Source organism: Aspergillus costaricaensis, assembly GCF_003184835.1.
Source record: "Aspergillus costaricaensis CBS 115574 unplaced genomic scaffold BO79scaffold_36, whole genome shotgun sequence".
Lineage (NCBI taxonomy): Eukaryota > Fungi > Ascomycota > Eurotiomycetes > Eurotiales > Aspergillaceae > Aspergillus > Aspergillus costaricensis.
Window position 1 is genome coordinate 26277 of NW_020291836.1, and position 19967 is coordinate 46243.

The following is a 19967-nucleotide window of genomic DNA, read 5'->3' on the forward strand; positions in this document are numbered from 1 at the left end:
AAGACATTCGTCACCATGTTGCAGCTGGTGAGACCTAGACAGTAGTACTTTGTAGGGTATTAACCGGATTGGGAACACAAAGCAGCTGACAGCACCAGGCCCAGTTGGGATTAGTGCTGATTCCCGGTACCATTATAGGGTTGTGATTGGTGGGAATCGGCGGCGCATCCCGCTCTCCTGCCTGTAGGCCTCAGGCACGCAGAACAATCACTCCCTTTCCAACACCCCCTTCAACATAGTATTATTTCTACAAGTGAAGCTAATGATGCGCAAAAATTGTACACACTGAAATATTGCCAAGCTCCAACCAGCGCCACTGTAACGACCAAACTTGAGAACCCCTCCTTCTAGGAGCCAGCACTACTAGCAATAGTATATATATCGAGCTTTACACTACAGCTACTAGTAAGTACAATTTGATCGCAAATAACCATCAATCTTGATAACAATACTAACAACAAACGGTTCAACGCCTTAGTCATATCAATCCATCATGGAAGAAATACGATTGTGTCTTCCAAAAAGCAAGAGAAAGTCTTCACTGCACATCCACACGCGTCACCATCACCACGTCCGTTTCCACCTTGGGCAACTTGATGTTCAACACTCCGTTTTCCATCTCAGCCGTGATGCCTTCGACATGCACCTCTACGGGCTGGAACACACTGCCCAACCGCACCTGGCGATCGAAAGTCCCCACGCAACGTTCATCCAGCGCCAATGTCTTCAGTAATATCTCATCACCAGGCCGCTCAATCGTTCCACTAATATTCAGCTCGAACTTCTTCGGGTCCCACTTCACTTCCACCGCTTCTTTCTTCGCTCCGGGCAGCGAAACATGCACTAGAAAGGCCTCGGTAGTGTCAAATACATCCACCTCGGGGTGGAAAAAGTCGCCGCGCTTGTGATGTTTGCCGTGACGATGGTGACCGAACTCCTTGAAGCCAAATGGGCCAAAGCCACGGTGCGGTCCGCCCCGACCACCATGCTTGAAGCCACCGCGCATGTGTTTACCCCCGTAGGGCCCGAACCGACCATGCGGCCCATGGCCGAAGCCGCCATGGGGGCCAAATCCACCGTGGGGTCCCTGAAAACCAGCTCCCCAAGCTCCAAATGCCCCGGGATGATGGGGGTGGTCGAATTTCCCCCATGGACCGCGGCCATGGCGACCGGGTCCATGACAGCCCTTGCCGCCTCTGGCATGGAAACCGCCGTGGCGACCGTGACGCTTGCATTTCCGGGGTTCGTCATGGTCTCCCTCGTCGGAGGAGGAAGAGGAGGGTTCGTCATCTTCGGCAGTCTCGGTCTGGGTAGGTTCTTCGTCTTCAGTCACAGGCTCTCCGCGGCGGTGGCGGCGGTGGTGAGGGCCATGGCGGCCGCGATGGGGCAGATCAAAGTCTCCAGCACCAGCAAAGTGTTCGCCATGTGGCATGTGGTTGTGGTTGAAACCGGCGAAAAAGGGGTGAGCAAAGCTTGGTTCATCCATGCTGGCGACAACTTCCCAGTAGGGAGGGAGTTGATTAAGATCACGAATGTTGGCCATGCTGGTTCTTATGTGGTACTTGTTGTGGTTGGGGTTCGTATGATGATAGGAGTTTTCAGCTAATGTTTGAGTGTCGGATTGTATAAAGAGGAGGAGAAGGTATTGATGAGAGGGTATAGAATGAGGGATTGGAATGATTGTAATGATGAAGAGAACTTTGTCAAGGTAAGCTGTCTCCCTTATATAGATCCTGTTTCAGGCATCTATGATAGCTACTCTACATGATCTACGCCACAAGCTGTGATAGTCGTCGTAATCCTTCTTCCTCGATTGTCGTCGCCACAGCCCGGAGATTAGCATATGCCGACTCGGATATCCTAATGCCCTTCGGGCTTTTCCCAATACGTCACCGCTACTAACCCAATGGGGTATGTCCTGATGAGTCATTATCGGTCTTGCGGAGCTAGTTACCTAGTTAAACAGCCGGAGCTTTAAGTCCGACGGTGAATTGCTGCGCCACATCCACAGCCACAGCCTTATCCCCGCAGTCCGAGCCTCGCTGCCTCTGCCGGTGGCGCTTCATGTGCGAAGGATTGAAGCTCATCATGGCTCCATTGGACCAGACCTTGCTTTTTGCCCCATGAGTCATGAGCTACACAAGTGTTTGATGTTAGGCCAAGCATCTGACGCTGCGGTTCTCAACGTGGCGCCGTCGAGACCACTCCTTCCGGATGGTTCCTCTCCGACCGGTTGTCGAACTAGGCTGCACCCTAACCCTGCCATGGTCGATGGGGCCTTCAGCCTTATCGGTGGTTCTGTTCGGGCTGTTCAAGTTCCGAGAGCCCGGTCAATCATCTTTACACCGTCATAGTTTGCAGAACAGCTCTGCGCTCTGGTGTCAGGACATACTTTCGATATGGTCTGTCAGTTACAAACAATGTAAGTAAGAGCAAGCCAGTTTGACCCATTGAGCGACCGGCTCAGGGATTGTGACCAGCGATTTACGCTTCAATTATTACTTATTGACGCTGTCGGCAAAAGTAAGATGTGTTGGCTACACCTGGTATTGAGAACGTCGTATACGATGTCTCTGACCCTCAATACCGATAAGGTATGTGGGTAGGTAGTGATCATTTTGAGGATGACAGTCCTCATTGATTAAAGCAAAGTACGCGACTATAGTCATCCAATAGGCTACAATTTTTCCCTTGGTATGGACACCATATCAACCCTGGCAATTTATACTGTCCCCAATCAATTTCCATATTTACGCCTACGACTGTATCCATTAGGGTGAGAGGGAGGATAAGCTAGGATTCTTCAGTCATTGAGTAGTACTAATACGCTATCTTGCATGACGTGCGAGTAAGCACTTAGCCCAAAGTGGATGTGCCGATGATGCCAGAAAGATAACAAACTCACATGAAACTGCTGCCTATCAGTGTAGGTTATGATAATCACATTTCTCGCAAACGGATTCAGGTGGTGAGATATTCTTGGTTCTATCAATTATATTGTCCTCCAACGACATCAGGACAATCGGATAAAAGCCACAGAGAGCATGGATGAATGGAACGTCCTAACTGCAACGGCAACGCAGCTTAGCCAGTTGCTGTATCGGGGCGACACTACTAGTGTGGATATCGTCAAGGCCTACCTCGCTCAAATCGACCGGCACAATAGAGCTGGCCTGAACCTGCATGCAATAATCTCTGTCAATGCCGAAGCTGCTCTTGCTCAAGCAGCAGCCCGCGACGACGAAAGATCGCAGGGCAAGACCCGCAGTCCACTTCATGGAATTCCGATTATCGTAAAAGATGCGATCACCACGTCCGAGTCCCTAGGTTTACCTACCACGGTCGGCGCCGCTGCCTTTAAAGACACATATGGACGGAAGAACGCATTCATCATAGATATACTCCTAGACCACGGCGTGATCATCCTCGCCAAAGCCAGTCTAACGGAATTCTGCGGCCTGAAGGCGACGTGCATGACCGCCGGTTGGTCAGCAGTAAATGGACAAACTCAGTCAGCTTATATCAAGGGTGGTTTTCGATCGGACGATCTGTTTATCGGTCGCTCTGGACCGGGAGGCTCCTCGTCCGGGTCTGCAGTGGGGGTTTCAGCCGGCTTTGTGCCGTTATCGCTGGGGACGGAAACTTCGGGTTCAGTCTGCATGCCGGCAAATCGGGCGGGATTGTACTCTATCACTGCCACTCGCGGGAGTGTCCCAATGGACGGAATTTTTCGCTTAAGCAAAGACTTTGATAAGTTGGGTGCTATGGCCAAGTGTCCCGAAGACCTGGGTCTGTTGATGCCACTGCTCAATGGCACGCGCTTGGTGTCTGCAAAGTGGAGCGACGTCTCGGTCGGATTTGTCGATCCAATTGTATGGGATGCGTTTGGATTCCAAAAGACCCAGGACAAATATGTGGAAAGTCAAATTGTGAGTCCCCTTTTACTCTACGGTTCAGGCTGGCCATACCTGATGCTTGATAGCTCGATGGGTACGAATGGGCAAGAGCGCAAATAACTCTCCGAGGAGGCCGGGTTGTCTACCCCGTAGATTTGCCGACAATGGAGGGCCTTCGCTTTGAAGGCAAAAGCGTAAACTATACCGTTGCATGTACGCTTATCGCCCCCCACGAATGGTTTTCTATGATGGCTCACGATTATTACAGTTCATGAATTTCCAAGGCTATTTGAAGAGTATTGCTCGCTCCTAGTAGACCCCAAGGTCACATCAGTTCCAGAATTGATCCAATACAACGGAGAACATGCATCTTCTGCCATGCCGCAGCGTAAGTGATTTCACCACATCTTTGAATGTCCGAATACTCATATCTCGTAGCACATACAGATCAAACTGACCTCGAGGAGACCCTCAAATCAACATTGACAGAAGAGAAAGCTACGGCAGCCAAGGCCTACGCTCAACACTTGGCCGGTCCCGACGGCATCGATGCGACACTGCAGGAAAATCATATTGACCTGATAATTGGACCAGGTGATTGTGCAATTTGTGCAGTGGCGGCTCTTGCAGGCTATCCCACTGCCATGGTTCCACTTGATCGCTTGGAAGGTCCTGGTGGGCTTGGCCAGCCTCAGGGGCTAATGCTGATTACCAGTGCAGGTGGTGAAGCAAAGATCCTGGCATTCATGCAGTTGTGGAAACAGGTTGTGGGTGATTGGAAAATCCCCCCTTTGCTGCTCTAATGGGAAACATCGCGACCAATCCCGTCTTGTATGCCTGACCTTTCTTACGTGCTATCCTGGATGGGTCATCTGTTGAATTATTGAGGCTTGTATTGAGACGATAGAAAAGCGGTTTCCTTGAAGAACTTGAAGAGTAAAGCTTTCCAGACACTGTGTGTTATAATGGTGTTATTTGTATAGGGATATTATTTATGGCCATGAGAGCTATCGATCCTCTACCTTTACTGTAATGTCCACCGTCATTAACACTCCGCCCCCCTTGTCTCCATCAGTCAAGCATTTCGTGCTATCACTGAAGCTTGACCTTTTGATGGTCGACTTCCTCTTTACAGAAACGACCGAGTCAATCGTCGCCAATTCCGTGGGCCCTTTCCCTTTACTTCCATGACTTCCAAGTGTAGAATTTTGTCCGTATGGATGAGTATGTTTCAGCTCGACCTCATCGGGCAGCCTGGTGGTGATTAGGCCGGAATGTAAGCCCGCAAAAATATGGTACAGCGTGGGTAGGCAGACGATGGCGACGGTTGAGCAAGTCATGGCTTGCTGGCAGATAGTGGGGTTAACGATGGTCCCTAGGTTCGCGAAAAAATCAGTAAGAGTGAGTGGAGATGACTATAATAGTACTAACATGTTATATCGGTTGAGAGAAGGTATGAGGGTAGAAGGGCGAGGTGTGCAATGGCCAGTGCTAGTACACTGTACCGTTGGTCAGTGGCTTATCCTTTCTAGAGATTGGACAGACAAAGGTACATTATGCGTGCCGAGAAAGCAGCTAGAATCTTCACCCTTGTTGTGAGTGTCAGTTGGACATTGCGCATCATGAAGAATGGGATGACCACGATGACAAGTTCTGTGATTATGTGTATTATCGAAATAGGGTAGAGTATCGAGCCCTTATAGATAGTCAGAACACACACATCCCCAAGTGTTCTGTAATATGCATACCTTCCCAGCACAGTGAGAGGAGCTGTAGAGCCACGGGTCAGGCATCTCGCATTGGAATGCAATCCCAAAGATGGCGAAAACGGTCCAGGCTGCTACAAAGATGACAGTGATGCGACAAGTTTGGCGGATACCGCGGTGGGGAGTCAATTTCCAGACGAGCAGCGTGGTAGAAATTTCGGATAATGAGAGGACAATGACGTGGAGTAGCTGCGCAGCATAGAGGTACTATATCACAGATTCCTGCTTGGTGACTCATCGTTGGAGATGCTATGGAAAGAACTAACCTTGCTAGCTGTCTGGATGGCTGTGTCACTCAGACTGTCAATATGTCGACCTATCCCACTGTCAACTCCTTTTTGTATCACTATCACCTCGACAACTAGTAGCGTCTAAGTACAATGACTGGTTAGAGGATTCTGTGCTCCGTGGGCCGTTAACCACCCACCAGAGCTAGCCATACGGGTGTATGGACAGCAGACCGACGCTGTTTGAAGTAGAGCACCGAGCATAGCTTTGCTGCTACAAAGATAATGGCGACAATCAAAAGTGCAACAGAAACGAGAGTTATGAGTGGTCCATGATTGTCATCTGAGAGTGTCTCGAAGGGAGCTTCAGTCTCAGCCATTATCACGGTGATGGAAGGACATAATCGAATAATCAACAGGTTAGAGACGGAGTCGGATGACAGAGCGGATTATAGCGAAAGTAAAATTTCGAGAAGAGGATATCTGTTTATTGGCGCAGTAATCGGAGTCTGCTTGGCTACCGGGATCATAATCCCTGTCGTGCTGCTCGGCGTGTAAACGTGGGGGACGAGAACTCATGTCGCCGGTTCAACACTAGTCTCCTGGAGCCAGGCACCAACAATTGATCATACCATCACCCCTGTGTTCGATGTTGCGGAAAGAATCTCCATTGAATATTACGTTTTATTGCCACTGTTGACATGACTAGCACTTTCAAACTTTACGATTGCCTGGCTGCTATCTGTGATCCAGCCCTGGTAATTGTCCTGGAGAGTATAGATTTTTCCCCCGAGATTGCTCCGCTGAAGCTAGCTAATCATTTTGTCGCAACGGATGGACTCATTCTAGGCGCAATTTATGCTGTGGGGGATCAGTGGTGGATTCTCCGATGGTCCGAGCCCGGAGATGCTGCTAATGCACCCTAAATGCCTTCCGTGCCGTTAGTTCCATTAACCGGCGTCGAAAACCCATGTCACTCAATCTAAACGGCGGGGTCGCCCTCTTTTAGTTCGATGTTCTTGTCCATTGTTTGCTGGGGATGTTGTTTCGCTCAAACGACAGTTGCAGATGGTCGCATGCCGCGTCACCAGAATCAGCCAGAGTCTGCAAAGACGCAGCGCCATCTTTCCACTTCCAGACAATGTCCGGAGGATTCCCTGGAATTGGCCTGCATAGTATCCCTGCATTTATTTGAGCCTGCCCCGAAGTCGGACGCTCAAGGTTTCGAAATATTTCCCAGTCTTTTTGGTGCTATTCATCCGTGTCTAGAGAAAGTTGCATTCTGGGCGATTCTTCTATCAGCACCGCCACTTGATGCACTCTTTTCTGCAAACTGTTATCATTGACACCGCTTGTATAAGATGCTAGATGAGGAGGTTGAAATGAAAAGCGGCAGTGCCGTCCGATCTACGGTTGCTGATGGAAGCCCGCGTGCTGCTGCAAGCAGCAGCGTCGAGTACCGTCAGCGACAGAAGCTAGACGTACATGATTGCCCTCATCTGAATCACCGCCCAGTTTTCGCATACTAACATGGTTCTTTCCAGCGATATTTAAATTTCTTCTCCTCCCTGGCGTTCTCTGCGACTCTTCTGGCGTCATGGGAGTCGGCTGGAGGCAGCTTGCAGGCCGGTCTTTATAACGGAGGTCCTGCTGCCATAGTGTATGGCATTATTATCAGTGGTGTGGGGAATCTGGCAATCGCCACTTCACTTGCTGAACTCGCTTCAGTGTACGCGGTTCCTGTTTATTATATAGTTGCTTCAAGAAAATATTGCTGATCAAACATTTCGGTCATCCAGGCACCCGACGGCTGGGGCGCAGTATCACTGGAGCTACGTTCTGGCGCCACGCTACCGGCGCTTCATCAGTTTCTTCCAAGGTTAGACCTTCACAGTTAAATCAGTATTGTAGCTGGACATAATGAACTGACTAATCGTGGATTTCTACAGGCTGGGTTACCGTATGTTTGTTGGCCCCTCGAGCACTCTACCCTTTCTAACAACACCCAGTTCTTCTCATGGGCTGCTCTGGTCTGCATCTCGCCCTATTTCATCGGCACCGAAATTGAAGGAATGGCTATCCTGGCCTATCCAGATTATGATGCAAAACGGTGGCAGGGAACTCTGCTCATGTGGGCAGTAGTCCTAATCCCGATCGTCATCAATATCTTCGCCCGGCGCCTGCTCGCCATAATCGAAGTCGCAGCTGGGGTGATGCACGTTGTCTTCCTTCCCGTGATGATTGCGACATTTGTTATTCTGGCCCCGCGCAACTCCAATGCTTTTGTCTGGGATACTTTTGTGAGTGGCCTCAGTGGCTGGGAAAACCCAGGAGTCGTGTACTCCGTGGGACTATTAGGCGTCATCACCCCCTTAAGTGGTACCTCTACTCCTGCCCTGACCATACTACGAACCAACTAACCAACCTATTTAGGAGTCGACGGCATCATTCACATGTCGGAGGAAGTCAAGAACGCTAAAGTCGTTATCCCTCGGTCAATGATCTACGGCACCATAATCAACTCTATCATGGCATTTGGCTACCTCATCGCCGTCCTTTACTGCATGGGCGACTACACCGCTGCCCTCACGAGCCCGACAGGGTACCCCATCATTACCATCGCCTATCAAGCCACCGGCTCCAAAGCGGCCACATACGTGCTCATGGCCATGGGCATGCTTCCGGGTTGGATTGCGTTGTTCAATGGTCTTGCTTCTGTCACCCGACTTACGTGGGCCTTCGCACGAGACAACGGCCTTCCATTCTCAGATTTCTTCGTCAAGGTTGATCCACGATTTAAGATCCCAATTCGGGCATTGTTCCTCGTCACAACATTGGTTATTCTTCTCTCCTTTATTCAGATCGGGTCATCAGCCGCCTTCAACGCTATTCTCTCCTTAAGTACGTTAGGATTATATATCTCATATCTGATCCCATTGGTTCTGCTGGTGTGGAAACGGTTCACCGCACCGAAAGACATTCCACAGGGGACATTCTCTCTAGGAAAGTGGGGGCTGCCTATCAATCTGGTAGCAATCCTTTTCGCTACCTACTTCTCCATCTTTTTACCCTTTCCAGCGGAGGTGCCGGTCACTGGGGAGACGATGAATTACGCTGGGCCGGTGTTGGGCTTTGTGATGCTGTTTGCCATTGGGGATTGGCTGATACGAGGCCGCCATAAGTGGAATGGCCCAACAATGGCGTATTCGCGAGAGTGATGGGTTTCTCTCTGGGTTGCATTTGAAGGTGTCGAGGTTATGAGGAGGCAGTTGCCTGCTCATGATCATCACACAGTCGACACGTATTGTGCACAATGTATACTTACTATACAGACACTCTGCGTCAAAAATATATAATGGTGACAACTATAGGAAGTCTACTTCAGCACGACTGCTTCACGACCCAGAACCACTAACTTGAATTTATCCTAGCCAATGCGTATGTAAAAGTTGAAGTTGTGAAGGAGATAAAGCCCCAGTTTGGCATTGGGTACTTCAGACAGCTATATCCCACCAGCCCAGCAAACCTTCCGCTTGCAAGGCGTGCATTTTTCTATTACAATTCTTCCTCATGAAACAAGACACTCGCTTAAATCTTTATCCAATCCTCGATGGTCTAACGGTCATGATTTCCGCTTGTCAATCCCTTTCGGGAACAAGCGCGGGAGACCTGGGTTCGACTCCCAGTCGGGGAGATTTCTTTTTTTTGCGGCAGCAGAAACTTACTGCGACCGCTCGTTTTAGCACTTTATCTTGATTCTGCTAATCTTTGAATTCTTTTGCTTTGGGGGCTCACAAATTAGGCTGCGTAGGTATAACCGCCTTGATCGGTGCCCGGTTTGCTATATATGACCTATCTCCTTCACATAATTAGACGAAATGACTTCATTTGGCTAATCTGCAACTGACCCGAGTTATTGTGTTATTCGGATCTGCCATTTATAGACATTTGATGTCTAATCATTGATGAACTTTCCACTCCCCATTAGGTATTCATAAAGTACCACCCTGCTTGGACGCACTCATCATCTGAACTGACATCCTTTGATGTCCAGATAGCTCTGTCGCTTGAAGGTAGGAAGCTGCAGCATCCTTTCAACCCCGACAGATTTTCGGAGCCGGCGGCTGTACATCCCGTGAGAAAACAAGTTTTGTGGTCAGATTTGCAGTAGAACAGCCCAGGCTTGTTCGGGTATAGAGTTTGATCTCAGTGGGGAACAAAGAGATCCTCGTATTCGAGACCGGGTCACTCAGGATTAAGCTTAAACAAGCATCTTGTTTGGAACAATTAAGCTTCGCTCGGCAGCGATGCGGAGAAACTGGCTGGACCCCTTCTCTACCTCGTAATCAGCATCGTATCCCAGCCCAATCCACCCATGCAGCTGCCATGGTCGTCTGCTGGGGTTGTGGTATATCCGAGATCCTCTCCCCCAGTCTACCCAGCCTGAAAAATTCCGCGAAAGCTCTACAAAAGGATAACTATCCCACTAGTAAACCTTGCCATCAAAACCACGACATCAAAATGCCTTTCGGTACCTTCGAGCTCACTGGGGATGCCATCCCTCAATACGCACCACCATATCCCACCGGGGACTGCGACTTCACCGGCTCCACCATACTAGTTATAACCTACCGTACAACCGCACACAGCGTTGCTCCCTTCGTTCCCAGCATGCTTGAACTGGAGGACGAGCCCCTGATCACCGTCCGCCTCCTCCGACACAGCATGACCTCCTTCGGCCCATACAACGAGTACACCCATGGCGTGGACGTGCGCTACCGCGGGGAGAAATATGAATTTTTTCTCTCCCTGATCCTCGACAACGAGTCCCCCGTCCTAGCTGGCCGAGAGCAATACGGCTTCCCCAAGAAGTTCGGCACAGTGGAGTTCAACCCGTCTGAGCCACGTGGGACCCGAGTTATGCGCGGACATGTCGAGCATCCTCCACACCAAAAGATCTTACAGATGAATTATAGTCCCGTTCGGAAGCAGGCGGTTCCGGATGTGGGCGTGACGGTCGAATCACGCTGTATGAATCTACGTGTGCTGCCTTCGCCGATTGCGGGACAGCCTCCGTCTGTGAGGGAGTTGATGCCTCTGGCGCTTAGAATTACGGCGAAGGAGATCTGGGAGGGTGAGGGTTCAGTGTCGTTCCCCGAGCCGTCGGAGGTGGATCCGATGCATCGGATTGAGATTGTGCGGTATGAAAGTGCGCATTTCTTGCGGGAGGCTAATCTCTGGCTCGGTCCGACGGGGGATGTTTATTCTGTTTAGGAATCGCGTGCTACTTATTTATGTGGGTAAGGGGAAGTCGGATCGACACCAGCCATTCTTTGATTCCTTTTTCGATGCAAACACTGTTAATAGCTCACCAGAAGGCATCCACTGTGCTACCATTAATGTATAACACTCCCAGTTATGTTTTTCAAATTGTGTATGAACAGAAGTCTCTATGGCAATGTTGCGAAATGCACGGAATCAGTGCATCGACCTCTGCAGGTTGACTAAAAGTTCTATAGTGTGGCTGCTCTCTAAGCGCGAACTACGAAATCCGCAAGTTAATGCAAGGTAATTCTTTTCATTGATATTAAGCGTTGACAAAATGCCGCAGGTTTGGTTTTCTATACGCCCTTCAAGGGATAGGTGCATAGTAGCTAAACTTGCCCGTAGGGTCATACTTGGCCTTCAATGACCGCAGACGCTGCTGACGCCATCCCTCGCTACCATACAGCTGTTGGGGCGTCTCATCACCATGGGCATAGTTGACATACGCGCGGATATCCTCGCGATCAGTACCAGCAAAAAGAATGTTGCGCAGCTCCTGGCCCAAGTTAGCCCCGCGGCGATCAAGCTCGGCGCCGTCGGGGTAGTAGTTGATCATGGGAGCAGCCAGCACGTTCTCATTACGGAAGGCGAAAGCGCTCGACCGGCTGTCGATATCATGGACACCGCCAACAGAGTATCCCTCGAACATGAAGATGGAGTTGTTGAACGCCGAGGAGCCGCGGGTAGCATTGGCGTAGACGTCCCATGCCTTCTGCTGGGCAGTGACGTTGTACGTTCCGAGGTAGATCGGGTAACGGGGGTTGGCCATGCCCATCTTCTGGCAGGGAGCGGAGTCAACAGCAACCTCGGTCCAGGCAGCGAGATCCTTGTAAGTGCCGTTGTTGGGAGATATAGAAATGGGTCCAATCTTGCGGAAAGGCGCGGTATAGACGGAATCGACGGTCTTTACTCCCTCCTGGATGATGTAGAAAATGATGACTGGGTTGTTGGGGTCGGCGTCCGCGTTGTTCATCCAGTACGACCAGTTGATCACGCCGGCAGCCTGGGTGCCGTTCTTGACCAGGTAGTCGTTAGCGGCCTGGTAGACCTCAGCAACCTTGTCGCCACTGAAGGTCAGCGTTTCGATGGCCCAATCGCTGTATTCAATGTCATAGACCTTCATCGTGAGGGAAGTGACGATGCCAAAGTTGTGGCCTGCGCCCTTAACAGCCCACCAGAGGTCCGAGTTGGCGTCGATGTGGGTCAGGGTGCCGTTGGCCAGGACGATGTTCATCGAAACAAACTGATCCAAAACGAGGCCGTGATGGCCTTGGAGCCAACCATGTCCACCACCAAGAGCAGGGCCGACAAGACTGACACATTCGCAGGTTCCAGTCACGGTCTGCTTTCCTGCGGCCCAAAGCTGGTCGGTGACCTCCTTGGACATGGTGCCGCCTCCGATCGTGGCGGTCTTGCCATCAGCTGCAACTTCGACACTGCTCAGCTGGCCCATGTAGATAGCGATGCCATGAGTCATTTCTCCGAGGGAGATGAGTGCACCGTGCACACCATTGTAGGTCAGGAAGGGAACATCCTTCTGATTGGCGAATTTCACCTGCAGAATGAATTAGCAACGAAATTCAGTCATAAGACATGAAAGGCCCAAGGTGAGGTAGAAGGGGAGAAACAGGCGTATCAAGGGATGGCTACAAAGGTTGGAGACATACAATTTCGGCGACATCGTTTTCGGTGCCGGGAACCACGACCACATTAACCTCGGGTTCATCGAGAACGGACCACCGCGTGGTGGCATTTGTGAATCCACTCGAGCCCGGGAAATAGACCTGGGAGGTGTTGGAAAGTCTACCGGAGAGAGTCTTGAGGTCACTTTCCCAGCTGGAGGAGCGAGGGATTTGCTGTGAGACCGTGGCGAATGCCCAGGCGGCGATGGCCGTGAGCACCTCCATCTTGAGTCGAAACATGTCGCCAGAGAGGGGAGTTCCCGATCGGCAATTGAGATGCGGTGGGAATAAAAAGGAAAATGATGCAAAAAGCAAAAATAAGAACAAGGGGATCTGGCAAGATGACTGGCCACGCGACCGCCCTTCTGCTGCACGTCGGAGGACCCGGGGAATCCTTGTCAGATGGACTGACCCTGACCCGGCAATTGGGGCACCTCGTTTATTTCTAGCATTCCTTCGCCATGCGAGATTACGGAGCACACTAATCTGACTTTGCCGTTACTTTGCAAAGTGAGACAAGCGTCATATGATACCCATGGTGTAGCTCCACTCGATCGCTGTCTGCGGTTTTCCGATCAGAAGTTATGCAGCACCAAAGAGCGCCGCGTGCGGTCCTTGTGCAGTCTCTCGGGCCATCAGCGCTCGCTTGGGGAACCGGTCGGTCCATCCCGTCTAATCTGTTCGGTGTTCAATTGAGTACGTGAGGGTAATATGTGGGTCGAGGCAGCATCGGGGATCGCGGGAAAGCTGGAAGCTCGGAGGCACTAACTGTCTCTAGGGCTTACAGGTGGGCCCAAATAGACTCTGGGGTGGAGCAGGGTCAATATATTCACGCTTCAACTTATTAAAAGAATCGGCCGGTCGCCGTTCAAAAAACCATACCCCCTGGAGTCTCTTGATGTCAATTGGGCCGCAAGAATGTTCGGAGTAGGAAGGAAGCCTGGCAAACCTTACTTGCGCTGCCAAGGCTCTCCTTTGTGGGAGTAGAAATTTTCAATGGCTGCAGAACTCACGTTTCTGTTTGGGCTACAGCAGGTCTTGCTTTATTTTCGGTCGGGGTGGTAAAAGGCGATAACTCTTCTGGACTTTGCAATTACGCCTGCCTGCAGTGCAGGGCGGAGTCCGCCCGTTCAAGATATGTGGACAATTATCGATTCGAGAGATGAGGCATCAGAAGCAGCCTACAGCAGCAATGTCCAGCTATGGACCCTCTACGGGATTGGCTGTGTGGTGACGCTACTTAGGACATATTCACAATGCAAGGATCTGGGATGGAGAAGATTGCGCCTTGACGATTATCTGATATGGGTTGCTATTGTAGGCACCAAAACTGACTATTTTTCTTTTTTCTCTTCATCTGGATCAATGCTAAAACACTTGCTATCTGTAGGTATTTTACACTGCGCAAGTGGCATTGGCGTATAGTGTCGGAAATGCAGCCCACGGTCTCGCAAACAACAGTATGACGGAGGCCCAAAGAGCTGCACTGGCTCCAGGCAGTACGGAATACCGAGAAAGGTCAGTTGTTTCGTACCGATTAAGTGACTGGACGTTGACAGAGGTGGTCAACAGAATAATCGGCTCCAAGATACAAATTGCGGGTTGGGCCACATATACAGCGTTGATAAGCTCGCTCAAGTTGTCGATGCTAGTGTTCTATACGCGACTTATGGTAAGGCTATTGATAGCCGTTCATGATCCAAAAGATAACTGACCCGGAGACAGGATGGTCTTGGCCGACGCTATCGCGTGCCAATATGGATTGGATTTGCCCTCGTTATCGGGAGCTTCATCGCCTGCATGATCACAATTCTTGCGGCATGCCGGCCCTTCAACAAGAATTGGCAGATCTACCCTAACCCTGGCAGTAAGATCGCACCCCGAGATCTTAGATCCGGATGTTCGCTCATAGCTTCTCTACTAGATTCCTGTCAACCTGCCATATCCAAGCCGGTGATCGCCGCAACCTTTGCCGCAAATCTGGCCACAGATCCATATCTTGTTTTGATACCAATTCCCATGCTTTGGAAATCCAGCCTAAAGCTCATGAAAAAGATTGCGGTGACAATAGTACTTGGCGCGGGGATCTTCATTTTGGTGTGTGCGACAATCAAGAGTGTTTTTCTACTGGTGGTAAGGCATTGACCGCATCCCTTCGCTTGACATACATGCAGAGCCGTGGCTCATTTATCTCACAGGAACCCAATAACGGAGCATCGATAGCAGACGAATGGGGCACACGAGAGACATTTGTCGCCGTGATCACAACCAATCTCCCGATGGTTTTCCACCTGTTCCGAACCTGGCTAGCCCGGGGATTTGGCAGCGCCTTTCAATCATCTCAGCGAACCTACCAGCTCCCGTCAGGAGGATTCCAGAACACCGGTGGTGGGACAACTCGGAAACGAGGCCGAGGAGGCACCAGCAGCCGGGATCCGATCACTGTCGGCCTGACATTCACCGAGAGTGAAGAACGGATGATGCACGACATTAAGCTGCAGACACTGGAACCACATGAAGGCCCCACAGTGGGTGCTATTATGGTCTCAAACCAGATTGAAGTCACCCATCAGACACGAAATAGTCATGCCAAGGAACCGCCTGCACCGGGAGAAGATGTAAATTGGTAGCATTCGGACCGTCAACCGAGAATTCCAGACATGGATTGCTTTGAAAATAAGTTTAGAAATGCGTAATCTTCAGTACAGCGGGGTGCTCTTAATCAAAAAGAAAAGGCTGACTGGTGAGGATTTTTGGCCCTAGTGACGCCGGCGTCGGCGACTTGCAGGCCACTAGCGGGTGAACTCCGGTTTAGCCTCGGAAATGATATCCCTGTGAATTCCTCTTATTTTTTTCCCCTTGCATCCGCACAGTCCAGAACAATGCACCGTCAGAACGTGGCAGTGGACGCACTTTCTGGAAATAGTACTGTGCTGGTAAAGGCATTTTTATGGTCGTAATGTCGAACAAGCCTTGAGACTGCCTTGTATGTCATTTGTTCAAGAGTGTGCTAAAACATTCCAGGCAGCATCATAAAACTCACACAATGCAGCTAGTAGAGCAAAGACGGGTTAGATTCTCGAGTCAAGCAGGGTTGTAAGCTGTAACAACAGGCGTCCCACTAATTTACTGTTGGCTGATTGGTTAAGTCTGGAAAATAGTGAAGAAATCATAAAGTTTGGACTTTTCTCTAAAACGAGCAACGTTCTAGAAGACAGGCTAATCTGAAACACGCTTAATAACAAAGCTTCTGGTGATTCATAAATGGAGAGTTATTCATACATTGAACTCGGTATACTGGAAAAGACAGATCTTGTCTATAGTTCTAAGCTCTTACTGAAACTTCATGCAGTCTAATGATTGGCCACTGGGGACAATGGGGACCATTTCTGTCTCCGCGATTAGCACGTCGAGCAGAGCAACTCCATCACAGCGTAGAAGCCAATCAATGCACTCAGGCAAGTCCTCTTTGAAGAAGCAGCGTTTTCCCTGACAGTTCATGCTGCGCGCGAGTCGAACAAAGTCGGGGTTGTCTTGCCGGGCGTAGCAGGTCCTCCCTCCGTAACTTTCGCGTTGGAGCTGGGTAATCATCCCCTGTTCTTGGTTGTTGAGGATGATGACTTTGACGGTGACGCCATGCTGTGATGCAGTCAAGAGCTCTGTCATAGTCATACAGAAGGAGGCATCTCCGTCTATACAGATTACATCATTGTTAGGCCGAGCAGTCTTCGCCCCGATAGCGGCTGGAAGCCCATAGCCCATAGTCCCGAGGCCACCAGACGTGACAAGAAAGCGACCATGCTTCCAGCCGTATTGCTTGGCCGCCCACATCTGGTGTTGGCCGACGCCAGTAGTGATCGTTACTGGATATTTCAAAGAAGCCGTCTTGTGATTCAACTCAGTGACGACTTCCTGAGGACGGGGCCGAGGGTTCTTGTGGTCGGATAATATGGGCGGAAGAGGATACTCTTCCTTTAGCTGCTGTATTAGGCCCAGCCATTCCGCACGCTCTGTCCTTTCCAATCGCTGGAGGAGTGCGCCCACCGTGTTCGAGAGGTCTCCGAGGATGACGCGAGTGGGAGTAACGAATTTCCCCAAAAAGTCAGGACTAATGTCGAAATGAATAATCCCTCCTTTGCCGTCTTTGGCTTTCTCGCGAGCGTAGGGTGCAAAGCCAGATGTTTTGCCAACCGCACGCTCGTCCAATCTGGCACCCATAACGAGGATGAGATCAGCGTTCTGGATTGCATAGTTGGCACACGCCGTCCCATAGGTCCCGAACATTCCTAGAGAGAGTGGGTCGTCGTGGTCAAAGCACCCTAGTCCATGGAGCGTGGTAGCTGCAGGAATGCAATAATTTTCCACCATCTTCCGCAGCAGCGCCACGCCTTCTTGAGTGGCAAGGGCACCATTCCCGGCGCATATGATTGGACGCCGAGAATCATTGATCAGTTCCGCAACGTGATCTAGTTCTTGCAAGAGATTTGCGGTATTATTGCCGGGGGGGTCGGGACTTGGTGCCAGGTATTTATCTTTCATGTTCTTGTAAGCCTCTAAAGCTTCCTCATCGAACGTTACTTGAGCGATGTCCTTCGGAACTGAAATGAGTACCGGGCCAGGACGGCCCTCCACTGCACGTTGAAAAGCCGAGCGAACAACCATGGGCAATTCCCATACCCTCTGTACAGATGTTGACCACTTCGTACACGTACGTGCTAGTTCATCAATGTTGATTTCCTGGAAAGCTCCCTTGCCTTTGGCAGCTGTGGGAACTTGGCCACAGATCACTACAATGGCCGTTCCATCGAGCAGGGCATCTAGCATAGGTGTAACGGTATTCGAACTCCCGGGTCCTGAAGTCACCATAACCACGCCGGGCTTTTTACTGGTTCGGTAGTAGCCTTCTGCCATATGCCCCGCTCCCTGCTCATGATGTGCAAGTATGAAATCAAATTTTTGGGCTCGGTAGAGGCTGTCCACTAACGGGAGAGACGCGCCGCCGGGGTAGCCAACTGTAATTTTCAGCCACAGTACATTCTAACAATCAACTGAATGGGGAAAATACAGATATGCTTCACGCCCTCTCTTCCAAGAAGCTCGCATAAAACATCTCCCCCGGAAAGTCCAACAAAATCGCGGCCATCCATTTGCGTCGAGAGATCAAAAAGTTATCAACTCAAGATGAAGCGCGAGGCTGCTTGTCCGGGCTATTTGCCTTCTGCCTAACCTGTCTCCTTTTATCAGTGTTCAGGCACTGTAAGACGCGTCATCGATGGCGATTGCCCAACATATGGCGATAAGGAATGGTTCTGTGCTTGGACACGCATGCCTTGGATATGGTTCTATGCCTGCAGTCGACGAAACCTGCTCATTTCCTTGTGGAGTTAAATTCCCCAAAGGCCTATTAGGAACTCTGTCCAGAGATACGACACTCTTGGCGGGGAAGATGTGAACCTCATAGTAGTTCTTTCGGGGGGGAGCTTGTGTTGCACAGGAAGCCGGTTGTGAGACCTTATCCTCCCATGGCTGCTCGGAGGAATTTGAAATCCTGACCATGTAACACAATTCCCTGCAAAATCATGAATAGACATGCCCAGAGTAGTAATACCCATGGATAGCAGTACCCAATCATCTCTAAAGTATAAGAATCTACCCAAACGTTGTTACACAGCAGCTGGAGGAAAGTACTGCCCCCCAGTTCCGCCTTGAGGTAGAACATCCAGCTCAATAGGGTAGTGATATCATCCTATCATAAACTTTCTTTCATAATGGCTTCCAAATATACGACGAAAGCTTAGTTGCACGAGATACTATCGGGAAACCTTCCGATCAAGGATCGAGGATACGCATGTGATTGCCATTTACTTGATGTCGTCAAATTAAGAGAACATTCTTGCTAAACCCAGGAATCAGACACTGAAAGCAAGGGATGGAGGTATGGCTCTTGGTGGAGCATATCTGCTAACAAACGTCATTTAGATACCGAATGAAGACAGGTGCATTTGGGACCATACTGGAGTTTCTTGATAACCGGCTTGCAAGAATGGGGTAGACTCCTAATGCTATCATCGGATGGATCTTCTCGTACGTGTCTAGGGTAGTACAAGATATTTCGGCTGCGTGTTGCTTGTGTATTGCATCAATTAGTCTCGTGCTATCTTCTTCCGCTCCCCTATTAGAGCAGTGTCGGTACCTGAAAAAGACTAGAGGCAAACTGAGGTGTGCCGTATCTGTTTTGAACAGGGACAAATCCATACAATAGAAGTATCATCAGTAGTTGCTCTTTGGTTCAACTCCGTTGTTTCTCCAGGTACCGCCATGGCAAACTGCATTTACCAATACTCCGTACTAGGAGCTCTCATGAACGGCATCTGTCAAGATGGAACGATGGCGCAAAACATCCTCAAACATGGTGACCATGGCATCGGCACCATCCGCGGTCTTAATGGCGAGTTGGTGATCATAGACGGGGTAGCGTATCACTTCCCAGCGAACGGACCCCTGCGCCCCGTCGAGGCCACAGACATCATCCCATTCGCAATGACTACCAGGTTCCAGCCCACGCTGACCAGCCACGTTCCGTGCATCTCCATGTCTACTCTGTTTGACTCCCTGTTACCTGTATTTCCAGATGAGCAGAACGTCTTCCTCTCAATTCGACTTGTTGCCTCCTTCTCGCGGGTCGTCTTTCGCGTGATCCCGGCCCAGTCCAAACCACAGGAAAGCCTTTTAGATCTGGCAAAAAAGCAGGAGATCCGGGAATGCACACGTATACAGGGCACGCTGTTCGGGTTCTGGTCACCCAGGTATACCAGTGGGTTTAGCATCCCAGGATTTCACTTGCATTTGCTGTCCGCGGATCGCACTGTGGGTGGCCATGTTATTGATTTTGATGCGGAGGATGGGCAGCTGGCCGCAGCAGTGGTCAGGAACTACCAGGTGGAGCTTCCTGCTTCGGAGGAATTTCGCGAGGCGCCCTTGAACTGTGTGAAGGAGCAAGATCTGCACGCTGCTGAGGGATCTCCCGCGCCTCGTTAAGCTTGAGTTGACTGTGCTTGAGGGGTTACTGGA

The 19967-nt window shown here is 50.3% G+C and overlaps 9 protein-coding genes and 1 non-coding gene across 10 annotated transcripts; 6 read left to right on the plus strand and 4 right to left on the minus strand.

Annotated features, from left to right (window-relative positions):
- Nucleotides 1-285: 285 nt before the first annotated feature.
- On the minus strand, nt 286-1677 carry BO79DRAFT_211116 (Hsp20/alpha crystallin family protein). Its single transcript, XM_025682952.1, has one exon. It carries the CDS (start codon nt 1541-1543, stop codon nt 539-541), a length of 1005 nt encoding a protein of 334 aa, XP_025535665.1. The 5' UTR covers nt 1544-1677; the 3' UTR covers nt 286-538.
- Nucleotides 1678-2991: 1314 nt separating this feature from the next.
- On the plus strand, nt 2992-4874 carry BO79DRAFT_201953 (amidase). The gene is made up of 4 exons (XM_025681618.1): nt 2992-3929; nt 3983-4109; nt 4165-4284; nt 4335-4874. Exons 1-4 carry the CDS (start codon nt 3045-3047, stop codon nt 4697-4699), a joined length of 1497 nt encoding a protein of 498 aa, XP_025535666.1. The 5' UTR covers nt 2992-3044; the 3' UTR covers nt 4700-4874.
- On the minus strand, nt 4856-6269 carry BO79DRAFT_240199 (uncharacterized protein; the record flags this gene model as incomplete). Its single annotated transcript, XM_025684994.1, has 6 exons — nt 4856-5271; nt 5328-5395; nt 5450-5592; nt 5645-5869; nt 5929-6033; nt 6090-6269. 6 exons carry the CDS (start codon nt 6267-6269, stop codon nt 4904-4906), a joined length of 1089 nt encoding a protein of 362 aa, XP_025535667.1. The 3' UTR covers nt 4856-4903.
- A 981-nt stretch (nt 6270-7250) lies between these two features.
- On the plus strand, nt 7251-9241 carry BO79DRAFT_201957 (putative GABA permease; the record flags this gene model as incomplete). The annotated part of the gene is made up of 6 exons (XM_025681619.1): nt 7251-7370; nt 7434-7618; nt 7689-7768; nt 7839-7849; nt 7899-8268; nt 8323-9241. 6 exons carry the CDS (start codon nt 7251-7253, stop codon nt 9105-9107), a joined length of 1551 nt encoding a protein of 516 aa, XP_025535668.1. The 3' UTR covers nt 9108-9241.
- A 252-nt stretch (nt 9242-9493) lies between these two features.
- BO79DRAFT_t226 lies at nt 9494-9583 on the plus strand. Its single transcript has one exon. It is a non-coding gene; the product is annotated as a tRNA-Asp (tRNA).
- Nucleotides 9584-10338: 755 nt separating this feature from the next.
- Nucleotides 10339-11163, plus strand: BO79DRAFT_274177 (acetoacetate decarboxylase family protein; the record flags this gene model as incomplete). Its single annotated transcript, XM_025687579.1, has 1 exon — nt 10339-11163. The coding sequence occupies exon 1, from the start codon at nt 10411-10413 to the stop codon at nt 11161-11163; it is 753 nt and encodes a 250-aa protein (XP_025535669.1). The 5' UTR covers nt 10339-10410.
- Nucleotides 11164-11469: 306 nt separating this feature from the next.
- On the minus strand, nt 11470-13172 carry BO79DRAFT_290190 (putative FAD-dependent oxygenase). Its single transcript, XM_025688863.1, has 2 exons — nt 12882-13172; nt 11470-12769 (listed from the first exon to the last, which is right to left on the minus strand). Exons 1-2 carry the CDS (start codon nt 13134-13136, stop codon nt 11522-11524), a joined length of 1503 nt encoding a protein of 500 aa, XP_025535670.1. The 5' UTR covers nt 13137-13172; the 3' UTR covers nt 11470-11521.
- Nucleotides 13173-14033: 861 nt separating this feature from the next.
- On the plus strand, nt 14034-15526 carry BO79DRAFT_201964 (uncharacterized protein; the record flags this gene model as incomplete). The annotated part of the gene is made up of 4 exons (XM_025681620.1): nt 14034-14213; nt 14287-14568; nt 14622-15029; nt 15095-15526. 4 exons carry the CDS (start codon nt 14034-14036, stop codon nt 15524-15526), a joined length of 1302 nt encoding a protein of 433 aa, XP_025535671.1.
- A 703-nt stretch (nt 15527-16229) lies between these two features.
- Nucleotides 16230-18043, minus strand: BO79DRAFT_157213 (thiamine pyrophosphate-binding protein; the record flags this gene model as incomplete). The annotated part of the gene is made up of 2 exons (XM_025678855.1): nt 16230-17908; nt 17962-18043. The coding sequence occupies 2 exons, from the start codon at nt 18041-18043 to the stop codon at nt 16230-16232; spliced, it is 1761 nt and encodes a 586-aa protein (XP_025535672.1).
- Nucleotides 18044-19214: 1171 nt separating this feature from the next.
- BO79DRAFT_258811 (acetolactate decarboxylase) lies at nt 19215-19934 on the plus strand (the record flags this gene model as incomplete). The annotated part of the gene is made up of 1 exon (XM_025686323.1): nt 19215-19934. The coding sequence occupies one exon, from the start codon at nt 19215-19217 to the stop codon at nt 19932-19934; it is 720 nt and encodes a 239-aa protein (XP_025535673.1).
- Between the last annotated feature and the right edge of the window lie 33 nt (nt 19935-19967).